The sequence below is a fragment of the Sceloporus occidentalis genome, unplaced genomic scaffold (genome assembly GCF_023333645.1).
Source record: "Sceloporus occidentalis isolate IW3139 unplaced genomic scaffold, rSceOcc1.0.p SCAF_1, whole genome shotgun sequence".
NCBI classification, from domain to species: domain Eukaryota; kingdom Metazoa; phylum Chordata; class Lepidosauria; order Squamata; family Phrynosomatidae; genus Sceloporus; species Sceloporus occidentalis.
In genome coordinates, this window is record NW_028316981.1 from 303392423 (window position 1) to 303406453 (window position 14031).

Genomic DNA, 14031 nt, shown 5'->3' on the forward strand with positions numbered 1-14031 from the left:
TCAAGATGGAGCAAGCAGAAGACAAAGTGGGAGAGTGGAAGGAAAGGTGCAAATGCATGGGCAGGATATGATGGGCCAACCCCATTGTATTCTGCTTTTGCCCCACCCCCAACATTTACATGGTTTGGTATGGTGACAGGTGGGTGTTCCCCCTATTCTCTTTCAAGTTCGTTGCAATCTTCACAGTTGCTGGAGGGGCAAGAAAATTTCCCAGCCTCAGTGTAGGTTGTAATACAAAGAATATCAAAATGGCTTTGTCTTGAGTTTGCAGGACCCATTATCTTTACAAAAGACCTGCTTCTGGTGCAGAAAAAAATGGCTAATATTGTTTTGAATCAACACATTAGCCTGCATTTTAGGAATCTCAATGGTTGTGTTTCTGTGGAGACTGTTCTGGTGATGGCCGACATTTTGAAATCTTACCATTTCACCACTTTTTGTAGCATAAAAAAGACAATATCAGTTTGCTGCTTTTCCATCTGAACTTTATCAAGAATTGAAAAAGGTTAAATATGAATTGAATGCCCTCTTGCAACAAACTGAACCTACAGCAAGCATATTTCAAAAATGGTGATTGTCCCAACAAGATTCTGGCACATCACCTTAAGCTTAAGCAATAATATAATGTTATTTTAGCTATCAAAGATGAAAACATTAATTTATATTATCACTTACAGATATACATCTATGTTTTAAAAAGGTTTTATGTGGACCTTTATAGCTTTAGTACTGAAATTCACCAACAGGATATGAAGACTTTCTTTTCTTTTCTTATTGACTGTCCTCAGCATATCACAGTAACAGTTTCTTTTGGCACTTTTACATTTAGAGGAAATTATCAATGTTACAGAAAATATGAGAAATGAGACATCATTAGGGTTTCCTATTGAATGGTACAACACTTTTTTCCAGTCTGTTAGCACCAAGACTGCTCCAACTTTACAAACTTATCTTATTAGAATATGCCCTCCCTCTAGGGGCAGAAAAATGCGATCGACCAGTTGCATGTCTTCAGTAGGCCGTTTTCTGTTGCCCCTATGTCATCCTGAAGCTTGGCTGTGACCAAGCAATTCAGTTCATGGACCAACCAGGGGTTGATTGATGATCCAGATCCAGCCCTCATGCTTTGGGCCAACCCTAATGTTTGCTGCTTGCTAATAAAGTTGTGGCCTTTTCTCTCCAACATCTCTGTGTTGTTTTCCTTGGCAACTCTCCTCTATGGTAAAAGTTATTGCACAAGATTTGGAAAGATGGGTGAGCTTGAAGTTGAATCTGTATAAACATGATTCAAATGAATGTTGAATTGTTTATGTTATTAATGGAATCCTTTTATTTACACCTTACAAATATGTTATTTAAAAACTAAATGCATTGTTTAGGAGATTTTGGGGTGGATCATCTCCTAGAATTCTAATGAAAGGATGCAGATTCCAGGCTAAAAAGGAGGGATGAGCCTTCCAGATCTTTTTTACATATCACTGGGCATATTTGTTATCTCATTTTGAGCTCCTTTATTTAAATGGACAGTACTTGGTTCTCATTGTGTGTGTGTGTGTGTAGGCAATGTTTTGCCAACCATTTCAGCAGTTAAGATCTGTGTGCAAATACTGTCTTGTCAATTGCATTTGATCCACATGCTCATGCCAATTTGACTTTATGAAGGAACCCACATTGGAAAATTGGCAAGGAACCATTTTTATGGAAGGTGTTGGCCAACAACGGGATTGTTACCTTAAATCAAATACTTAGAACTTTATCGCACAGGGCTCCAGGCAGGGACAAGAATGGGACAAAAGGAGCCTGGCAGGGAACAGAACGAGTGGGGGATGCATTTTACTGCACACACAAGTCCCTCACTCATTCCATTTCCCTCTCTTCTGCTCCCAATCTATCCCCAGAGGGGGCGATTTTTGAGAACTGTTCTGAACAGTTCTGAAAAATCACCTCCTCTGGAACGAATGGGGAATGGAACGGAACGAGTGAGGGACTTAAGTGTGCGGTAAAATGCGTCCCCCACTCATCCCTGGCCCCTTCCATTCCATTCTCATCCCTGCCTGGAGAATGTGATGCGATAAAGGTCTTAGTGTTGATGATGAGTTTTTTGCCTTTTTCAATTATGCAGGAACAGTTCATATTACCTTTATCATATAAATGGATTATCTATAACTGAAACATTTATTACACTCCAGATTTGGCCCTGCAGCTTTAAGTGCATCCAAGACTCCCTTAAAATTAGAGGTCTTAATTGAGGCCAACCTAATATCCAAACCAACAATTTATATATATACATTTCTGTTATCCTTAAATAAATAGGATGTACAAGGCTTATAGCAAGAATGGAATAAACAAGTGGAATTAGTCAATTCCAACTACTCAATGGTCATCGGTTTTAACATCTATAACTAGCATGGCTATAGATGTCTGATGTCATCTTATACAGCAGAAATTGCTCTTTTGGGTATATTGGTCACCATATCTATTCAAGAAAGGGGTTTCTAAATCAGCAATTGTTGGAGATATAATACTGCTAAAGTTTCCTTAACACATATGTTTGGGAGTTGTTTTGTAGCAACATTTTGGAAGCAAGTAAGCACCACCAGCATGGTGTAGTTGGACTATGACTCTGGAGACCAGGGTTTGAATCCCTGCTCAACCATGGAAACCCATTGGTTGATCTTGGGCAAGTCACACTCTCTCAGGCACACAGGATGGCAATGGCAAATCCCCCCTGAAAAAATCTTGCTAACAGGCCCCATGATAGGTTCACCTTAGGGTTGCCATAAATTGGAAGTGACTCGAAGGTACACAACAAAAACAATCACACAAGTAAGTTTGGTTTTGGAAAGTTCCTTGATCTTCAGGGATATGCATATATTTTAAAAAAATATTTACCTGTTACTTGGAAATTAACAAATGGCCAATGGAAGGGGAATTTTTGTGCCTTTTGACTGCTAAGAGATTGATATTTCATTACTGGAAAGATAATTTTTCTCCATTTGTGATCCAGTTAATAAAAAAATCTAACAATGCTTGCAACATTTGAAAGGATGATTTATAGACTAAATTAACAATTTGATTTACATTTGGACATTTGGTCAGTTTTTATAGAAACTTACAACTTATGTAGTTATTTCTCCTCCTTTTTTAATTTTCCTGCTTTTGTTACACCGAAGCATTATTGTATCTGAGATTCTTTTAGAATGTAAATTAAATTCTATTTTTTTAAAGGAGGTATGTCTATATATCACTCACAAGGATGGGCAAATCTGTCAAGCTCGATTATACTCAGGTCCTCATTTTTCCACTGTTAAATTTTTTCTGCACAGTGTTCATAATATACATATTTTCAGTTGATCTTAACCAAGAAGCAATCAAAATATACATATTCTCATAGATACATATTTTTCAACTGTATGAACTCTGGGGCAGATTTTTTTTCCTTCAAATGATATTTTCCCAATTGAATAAACCACTTTTCTTCTTCTTTGTAGCATTTTAAGTATACACATCTTTCTGAGTACATTTTCACATTCAGTATGTGGTCTGTAAAGGTAAAATTTCCCCTTTGACAAGTTTACCTAGTTGTGACCAACTGTAGGGGACAGTGCTCATCTCTGTTAATAAGCAAAAAAGAGCCAACATTGTCCAAGGACTGCTCTGGTGGTCATGTGGCCAGCATCACTGCACCATATGTGGTTACCTTCCAAACCAAAGTGATACCTATTTATCTGCTTGCATTTGTATGCTTTTATACTGCTAGGCTGGCAAAAACTGGGACTAGGGACAGGAGCACTTGGGCCTTGAACTGCCAAACTTCTGATCATCTGATCATCAGAATTGATATCTTAACCACTAAGCCACTGCAACAGTATGCTCTTGACCAAATGCAAATGTTGACACAGGATGCATCAGCAGTGCAGAAATAATAAAGTTTGACACCACTTTAACTGCCATGGCTGATCGCTATGGAATCCTGGGATTTGCAGTTTGTTGTGGCACCAGAGCTCTCAGACAGAGATGGCTAAATATCTCACAAAACTGCAAATCCCAGCCAGAGAAGGCTAAACTGGGTGACACCTGGCTGAATGAGACTACATGTGAAAGGGATCTGGGAATCCAAGTAGACCACAAATTGAACATGAGTTAACAGTGCGATGCGGCAGCTAACAAGGTCAATGCGATTTTAGGCTGCATCAGTAGAAGTATAGTGTCTAGATCAACTCTATTCTGCTCTGGTCAGGCCCCAACATGAATACTGTGTCCAGTTCTGGGCACCACAATTTAAAAAGGATGTTGAGAAACTGGAGCGTGTCCAAAGGAGGGCGACCAAAATGGTGAAGGGTCTGGAAATCATGTCCTATGAGGAACGACTTAGGGAGCTGGGGATGTTTAGCCTGGAGAAGAGAAGGTTAAGAGGTGATGTGATAGCCCTGTTTAAATACTTGAAGGGATGTCATATTGAAGAGGGAGCAAGCTTGTTTTCTGCTGCTCCAGAGACTAGAACCCAGAGCAATGGATGCAAGCTCCAGGAAAAGAGATTCCACCTCATCATTAGGAGGAACATCTTGACAGTAAGGGCTGTTCGAAAGTGGAACAAACTCCCTCAGAGTGTAGTGGAGTTTCCTTCCTTAGAGGTCTTTAAACAGAGATTGGATGGCCATATGTCAATTAGGGTTGCCATAATTGTCCACTGAAACCCAGAACAAAATGTAGGACAAAATCTAGACCAAACTGTAGAACAACTGCTGGACAAAACTCAGCCCAGAATTTAGGACATTTAAGAAAAATGGAGGACCTTAATGTCCTACATTTTGGGCTGAGTTTTGTCCTACATTTTGTCCCGGGTTTTAGTGGACAATTATGGCAACCCTATCTGTCATGGATGCTTTGATTTAGATTTCCTGAATGTCAGGGGGTTGGACTGGATGGCCCTTGTGGTCTCTTCCAACTCTATGATTCTATGATTCTAAACAACTCACAAAATGACAAATCCCAGAATGTCATAGCACTGAGACATGGTAGTTAAAGCAGTATCAAACATCATCATTTCTGCAGTGCAGATGCAACCACTGATGCATGAGCATCCAATATTTTAGGGTGGTGTATACAGGGCTGTTGAGAGCTGGACTATAGCCTGGAGCAAGTTGCACAACTGAACTCTCCTCCCTAAATTTAGCAATAGACATTTGAGCCAGTCACTGGTCTGTTGAAATATAGACATTTATTTTGCAATGCATTCCTTGAATTTCATCATCCTAACCCCTGGAGGCCTAGGTCCTTTAGAGGTTTGGATCCCAGCTATTTTGCACCCAGCCACTCCCTCCCTGCCTGGGGGTGTGTGTGGCAGTGTTGCCAGTTTCCAGGGAATTCCCTGGAATCCGGAGAATTTAATTAATTTCTTTCCAGGGATTATGACTGAATAATAATAATAATAAACGTTGGGGAATTCCAGGGTTTTGGATTTTGGTAAAACATTCCAGGAAATATCTTTGAGGCTTGTTGGCACCACTGATGTGTGGACCTCAAGATGCTGCTGGACTGCAATTCCCAACAGTCTTCACCGTTAGCTGTGTTAGCTAAGGCTGCTGTGAGTGGCTGTCTAAAAATTTAAGGAGAACCCCATGTTCTCCAGCTCTACAGTAAGCCCAGAAGCAAGGCAAGCACAAGTAGGGATGAAAGCCAGAAGGTGTAACCTCCCCTCCTCTGCACATCCAAACATCTCCTCAAAGCAATATAAATTACACTGGGTGTTCTTTTCAACTGCTGGAGAAATATTTCAGTTTTGATAACAATGAAGTGTAAGAAAAAGCACAGGATTATTTCTACTTTGAGGAGAAGGCCTAATTTTCACATTACATCCCAGAGTGATTTCTAATTTTTTCATAGGTTTTGCCAATGCAGTAAAAACTGGGTCCAACTAAATAATAGCATATTTATCTGAAACTTTCCGCAGATTAAACGTTTTCCCCATAGATAACAAGTAGCATTATCAGTGGAAATCACTGGGTAGAAGACACACACACATATACCCTAATGATATTCAGTATTTTTTTTCTCAACACAGCTTGCTAATATTTAAAGAATGGATGTATAAAAAATTGTGGACCTCCAAATGTTGCAGTACAGTTCCCATCACTCCTCACCAGAATAGCAAGAGGTGAAAGATGATGGAAGCTGCAGTCCAGCAACATCTTGAGGGCTAGGTATAGGAAACAAATGGACAAAATCAATCAGCTGGTAAAATAAAATAAAATAAAATAAACCCATAAAGGACTGTAAAAAAGAAAGAAAGAAAGAAAGAAAGAAAGAAAGAAAGAAAGAAGCTAATAACCACACTGTCTTGAAAAGTTGACTAAAGTTTGCCTTTCTTATTAAGTGGACATGCTATACTTGAGAGACGAGGTGATTTATGGTCTTTCTTTATACCACGAGGCTCCAGAACTTTAATCTATAACCCACAAAAGGGTATAAGCATAGCTTGGAAATTATGCCATGCTTAATTATACTTAATGTGAATTATTCAGAAGTGTAGCAGAGAGAGAGAGAGGTAAAAAAAATTATTTCATACAAAGGAACCTGACATTTTAATTGGTCCTTCAGAAAGGAGACAAAACAATTTCCTCTCAAGAAAATTTACATCTTCCTCATCAAAACAGCAGCCTCAACCAAGCAGAACTTCATTAACAAGATTAATTATCATGCCAGTGTATGGCTCGTCAGGTGCGCCAGCCAGGTGATGAGTGGGACACAAAAAGGAGTGGGGGGGGTGGCATCACCTCTGCAACTTGGCATCAGTTCCAAGAGAAAACAGAATGCCTTACCTTGATCGTTAGCCATTTTGTCAGGATGCTCCACTGTAAGGCAAAGACAACATTGTCAGACATTTGACAGTTTCCAGTAGGTACGCTGACTTATCAAATCAACAGGTTTGCCAGCCAGCTTTCGTATCAAGACAGGCTCCCCCTCCCCCAGCAGAAGATTGACTGGCATGACAGAGTAGAAAAAAGACAAGATTTTAACACTTCTCTTCCATTTTGGCATCATTTTCAAAAGACAAATGCAAGTTGCATGGTCCATGTCTCATTACAAATAAAATCACACACACACACACACACACACACACGAAAAGGGGGGTAACAAAATGGTATTTTTCTCCAGATCAGAACAATCAACTAGAAAGCTTAATTAAGAGTGGAAGTGAAATGAGGGAACGTGAGACTGTTCTTTTGAATAATTTGACACAAATCTTCCTGTGTGCTCAGTGGTATTCCTGACTTACGTTGTCATTATTTTGCACTTTGTGGGAAATTAATTTTACAGGATTTTTCTATAGTAATCATGCAAGGAAAAAAAGATGGGATTACATATGCTCTAGCCATGCCTTCTTGCATTACAGCGCCCTTCAAGCACACTACCATTCTTTTCATTATTATTATTTATTCTTTTAAAATATGCCTTTTCTCCCAAACTGAGACACAAGACAGCTTACAAAAATTAAAAACAAAATCAGGTTGAATCATGTGCAATGATGTCAGTAAGAAAATACACAACAGTTACAGTTAAAATCCAATGAAGCTCTCCATAGAATTGCTTTAAAAAGAGCAAAATCCTTGAAGTCTGTTCCTACATACCTGTCAGAATAGAAAGAGTTTCACTTGTTGACAGAAGGATAGCAAGGCAGGGACCATTTTGGCTCCCTAGAGACTTGGGCCCTGTCTGCATGGGCAAGGATACTCCAGGGACAGCTATGAGCACCTGCCCTGGTTACCTAGCCCTCCATTCCTGCACTGGGACAGCTGTCCGTGTATGTCATCCTGAGTTGATCAGTATGTCCTCCACCACCATGAGTTGCCTTGCTCTGAGATCAAAAAGAGATGCCCAATGATGATGACATGGGTGGGCATTTCATTTTGACCTCAGAGCAAGAGTGGAGGACATACTACATGGCTCAGCAGGATGTGCAGGATGTTAAAGAATCATGGCACTGTGAACATTTGGGCTGGTACAGTTGGGGATCTCAGATAGCTCCTTCGAAGTTCAGATTGAACCCAGAGCTAATTCACTTTCCCACTGATATGGATACCCAGCTGAGCTGTATGAGTCTTCAGTAAGTCAGATAACTTGTTGGCAGCATCATACTTAAAAGCAGTTTGTGTTTAATAAGCTGATGAAATATTATTCTGCTTTATTAATGGGGAGAAATAATAAAAGGTGTACAATATTTCTGTTTTCAATTGCCATCCCAACCTATCTTTATGTCACCAAAGATGTATGACAAATAAGCCAGTGGATATATAAAAAATATCAAATTGCAAGTCCTTGTATTATTATTATTATGGAGAAATGTATAGGAATAATTGCAGTATGTTTGAAGAGAAAACTATTATTAAGGAGAAACCATTAGGTGATGAATGGCTCTATGAAAACAGTAGTAATATAGCTTTTATGTTGTTGTTGTTGTTGTTGTTGTTATTAAGTCAAGATTATGACCAAATGAATAAATGAGGCCTTTTTTTTTTTTTTTTGAGGGAGCTGGGGAAGTCAAGTTCAATGAGAATTCATGCTGGGATTATATTTTATATAATCACCATACTGTAAATAACTGAAATGTATGTATATTATGTATGAAATAAAATCAACCTGCATGTTGATGTATCATTCCAGTTTGGCCTGCTGCCAGACCAGTGGGGTGACAAGGCAGAGATCTGCCTGGGCCAGAGCCCTGCAATATCACCTGTAGTGCCAGAAATGTGTCCACCCCCACATGGGTAACCTTCCATACCACACATCCCATAGTCTCATAAGAAAACTTCCACACATTACCAATGCCCACAGGACACTGGTGAATGATGCCCCAGATCCCAGACCCAAGTTGTCAACAAAAAGGCAGGTCCTAGGGCAGTGACTCTGCCTTCCATCAACCTTCCTCAGATGCAACCTGGCAAGGAACCCCCTATGCTGTGAAAAGGGGCACCCCGATCACCTCAAGTCCCAAACTTTAATGACTTTCATTTGCCATCCCAAACAATATTTTTGTCAGCAAAGATGCATGACAAACAAGCCAGTGGATAAAAAATAAAATAAAATCTCAAATCCTTGTATTATTATTTTTTTCCAAAATGGATGGCACACACACAAAATATACTTGTTTCTTTTATTGAGTGACAAGGTAATTGTGTTAACCTGCCAAACATGGATCTATAATGTAGTCTCAATTATGTATTATGCTGAGCCCTAAAGTGACTATCTGAAGCATAATATGTAATATTGACTTGCTTTGGAATATTTGATTTTTGCAATCCAGTTCTTAGCTCCTTTGTCACAGAAAACAGGAGATGCCAAAATGATGACATGACATCTTTCCACTACAATCATGGTGGCCCTTAGATAGTTTAATCTGGCTCTTTTGTTCTGAGGTTGACTATTCAAAAACTGGTACAAAATGTACCAGGGGGTCCAAATATTCAGTTTAATTAGATTTAGAATGGGATCATGTGCCCCCGGGAGGGTCCCATGTAGGTATTGTCCTCAACCCTTCCCAGATTCTTCCAACATCCAAATTTTCCTCAAAACTATTGAGCTCAAAATTGTGTCTAGGGACATGGTTTCCTTCTTAAATGTTGTTTGTGTTTACTCCTTAAATGCTTATTCTCTGCCCACACCAGCTAAAAATGTAATGAAAAAGTGACCAGAAATGAGTAGAACATAATTCCTCACCTCCCCATTGTGACAGTGCAACTTGTCACAGGACAAGAGGAGTGGATAGTGGCTATCTGATACTGCATACATATTGACCTCTATGTTAGCTAAATTCACAAGTAAATATACATAGGCACTCCATTACATTAGGACCATCGAACCAATTCAGATAACCCTGATTCCCACTTAATTCGAATCGCTGAAGCAGTTCTGAAAGGGGGGGGGCATGCTCTAGGCCCATTTAACCCACGTCAAAAAGATGCTGATTTTCCCCACATCTTTGTGGATAAAGCAGTTCCGCGCAAGTGGGAACCAGTGTGGATTCGAATCTGAGTTCAGATCCTGCTCACCTGGCTGGCTGGCTTGCTTTACAGCCCTGCTGCTGTACTGGTGGTGGCAGGGGCTGCTGGAATAGCCAGTGTAGGCCTGGTACTGGTGGCATAAAGGGCCAAGGAGGGTGAGTAGTAACCCCCTGCTCCAGCCCCTAGTTGCTGTTGTTGGCAGAGGACTCGGGCAGAGTGGGTGACTCCTGGGGCGGGTGGCCATTGATGGTGGCACTGGGTGGAAGTCACCAGTGTGGATGGTGGGCACTCTTTGGTTGAAGACTCCCTTCATGGCCAAGGAAAGGCAGGCAGGGGCAGGGAGACCACTCCTCTAGGCAGCCATGGCAGGATGGAGGGAAGGAAGGAAGGCGGAGGAAAGGAAGAGGCAGTGGCAAAGCCTGGGAGTGCTCTGGCTCTAGCTCCGAGAGACTGCTGGCAGGGAAAGGAGAGACTTGTGGAAGAGGGCTTCAGTTGGTGCAAATATAATGTGAACCAGGCTCTGCTGCTGAACCGATTCATCGATTCGGATCAGAAACAGAATGATCTGGTAACTGAATTAAGTGGAAATGAGGCCTAATTCTATCTTCTTTGGACCCCCCTAGTAGCTCCCCCTATCATTGGGCAGTGCTGGAGGTTACTGGTGCAATGAGGAGTGGATTGTTTTCCACTATTATTTTCTCACAAATCATTTTTTCATCTAAATTGAGCATCACAGAGGACCATGTCTCTTGTTTCAGAGAAGATTTTTGCCAATTCTCCTGTAAAATAAGACACATAGTACCTGTGCACCTTGTTTCAGGTCAAAATTGGCAGTGAGGATGGAGGAGCATCAAAGATATCCATAGACCACATGTAACTCATGTGCTGGCCACCTCTAAACTGCATGGAATTTTGATACTAACAGAGCAAAAGGCTCTGGATAAGATTGAGGTGAGTAACTGCCATGGGGTGGATGCCAATTTATCCCCCAGCATTGCTATTCTGAAGCCAGAAATGACAACACATTAATTTTTGCCCTTTTCTACTCTAGAGGGTGGGTTGGGGTATCAGGGAGATGGGAGAACAAAAGTACTGCATCTTGCAACAGTTTCAAAAACCATTTAGCAAACTGGGACCCAAAAAATATGCTGGGGAAAAATAAAGCAGGGGGATCTGGGAGCTTGCAGGGCTACCGAATGGCAGAATAATGCTGCATGTGGCCTACACATTGAACTTTTCTCTCCCCAAGTCTAAGTTCCCACTTTCCAAGACTTTAAAGTTAAGAGACTTTTTTCTTCATGCTCTTGTAGCTATATACATAAGTCCAACAATTCTTGTAGGAAGAATTATACCAATTATCCTCCCTACTTTTGATTGCTGGGGATCTTGAAACCTTGTTACCTTACTTTTATTCAAAAAGTCACTAAACTGGAAGGAACCAAAAAGCTACCCAAGCTACTTCCTGCTGTAAGCCAAGGTTAGCCCATCAGGAGATCCAGAAGAGAAACTGAGAAAGAAGGAAATTTATGCAGGTGAACTTTAAAAGATCCTTTGGGTTGCCATATTTGACTATTATTCTATGCCTCCATTTTTCACCTATACTTTCTTCTCTTGTTCTTTTCCAGAACTTTATAGAATCATAAATCTGGAAAAGACTACAGAGGCCATCCAGTCTAACACCCTGCTATGCAGGAAGGCAAAATCAAAGCACTCCTAACAGATGACCATCTAGCCTCTGTTTGAAAACCTCCAAAGAAGGAGGCTCCACCACACTCTCAGGTAGCATATTCCACTCTCAAACAGCTCTAATGGTTATCTTTAGAGCAAAGCCATTGTAACCCATCCTGTTGAGATGTGAAGTCCTGATTGAAAAAGTTCACATGTAAATCACAGGTAGCAAAAGAATATTGCACAGCAAGCAAACCACATAATTCCAGTGTATCCATGGCTAATGCATGCATACATTTCAGTAGTTGTGACCTCACTCCTTCCTAGTTTCATGTAATCCCTATGAAAGGAGAAATCTTGTCATCTCAAATAATTCATTGCAAATCCATACATTGCCTTCTTTTTGTTAGAATGGCAAATGGTAGCTCATAAGCAGAATCCAGCCAGCTGGCCAATAGTGTTGAGGGTGAAGGACATAAATATGTAATTTTCTTTCCTATCATTGCTTGCCTCTACATCATGAATGCCTATCATTCCACATCTTGTGCTGCTACACTTTACCTTTCCAGGTGCACCTATGAAGACACTGAGCTTGGAAAGTTTTTTCTTTGGGCTACAACCTCCAAAATCACAGCTAGCCTGGCCAGTTCAACCCCCCCCCGCAATTTCCCCCCTCCCCCCAAGCATTGTGGAGATGGAGTGAATAAAAAGTAAATTGATTTAGGGTATTCATTAACATGGGATGTGACAAATGGCTCTTGGTTTACCTTGTAAAGACAGACTGACAAAATCACAAAGGAGGCTTATAAACAGGAGTTCAAAATTCAGATGGAAAATACCTTCAAATGCCATTGGCTGGGGAATTAACAGCAGGGAGAGGCTTTCTGCATTCAAATCTTCATCAAGAACTTCCCAGAGGCATCTAGTTGGCCAATAAGGGCTACACACCTATAGATTTTTCCCCATTATATAGTCCTGTTGGTATCCTATACATCTTTAAATTTTCCTGCAGAAGTGGTTGGAACTTTTTATTGAATGTGACCCTGAGTTTGCAAAGGATGAACAGGGCAAGTGATGCCTGGGGATCTTGGAGGTCTTTTATTCATGTGATCTCCATAAACTGAACTCAAGTTGATGATAAATAACAAGGAAACTGTAGAATATGGATGAACAATCTGCAGTCCTCAAGATGTGGAAGAAATGCAAAGGTCCCTGAACACAGGTTATGCTCTGAACAAAGGTACTAATTCTGTACCGTCAGTGAGGCAGTAATTCTGCTTTGGCTTTCAGTCTGAACTGTGTCAAATCTATTTTTAACCCAATGTGCCAAATCTATTTTAGGGATATTTTTCATCATGTTGCACAGAATCTTTGAAATAGGAAAATACTGTAGTATGGTACACATAACCAAGGATCACCTATAGCCAGAGAGGGAAGCATGGAGCCTCTCACTGGACTTGAGAACTGCAACTCCCCATCAGCCCTATCCAGAATATTTCATAATGAGAGATGGTAGGAGTTGTAGTTCAAGAAAATCTGGAAGGCCACAAGTAACCCATCCCTTCATTAGAGTATTATTTTTATATAACCAAATAGATTTCCCTCCTAATCCGAACTTAGACTCATGAATCATAGTTAGGGCATTCCTCAAATATAATCCAAACATATTAGCATATCATGAGCAATGCCTTTATATGAAGGATTTGTGACATTTTAAATCTAGCTGGATAATATACTTCTTTTGAAAACTATCTTCCAGCACTAAGCTGTTCAGGGGATGTGACTCTTCATATACATTGTGCAATGAAATCTTTGAGGGTTGGATTGTTGCATGGCAATGGTTTCTTGCAAATTCTGTGTAACTCAAGGAGGATACGGTTGTGTTTTCTTCTTGTCACCCCAATGAAGCATTAGAGGGCACTGTAATGCTAGAAATTCATCCTGATGTTGTCTTTATAAAAGGCACAAAAATGGAGAGAAAAAATCCCTGCAAATTGTAATGACAATATCGGCAATTACAGAGTAGGTTTAAAAAAAAATGGGGAGAAGGATGATTGCAAATTTAACACCGTTGTTTATCATGTCCTGGAGAAAGTCCCAAATAAATACCTTTCTTGTCTATGCTAATAGAAGGGTAGTGCCTCTCAGAATAAACAAGCAAAGAGCAGTCTCTCTCTCTCTCTCTCTCTCTCTCTCTCTCTCTCTCTCTCTCTGCATCCCCAGCTGACACATATCAATTCACACAATTTATGCATCTGTCAAATTAAGGTTATGGATGCTCTTTATATAGTACAATAGTAGCCAGTATCCTAGGTAGAATACTAGGGAGAAAACCACATACAAGTTTTTTGGTTTGTATTTT

The 14031-nt window shown here is 40.3% G+C and overlaps 1 protein-coding gene across 1 annotated transcript in view; it reads right to left on the reverse strand.

Annotated features, from left to right (window-relative positions):
• The window catches only part of LOC149324177 (netrin receptor DCC), a 227729-nt gene that overhangs the window by 112785 nt on the left and 100913 nt on the right, over positions 1–14031 (reverse strand). The window contains exon 9 of the mRNA XM_089487445.1: positions 6822–6854. Within this exon, the coding sequence (XP_089343571.1) occupies positions 6822–6854 (33 nt within the window). The remainder of the gene's footprint in view (positions 1–6821; positions 6855–14031) is intronic.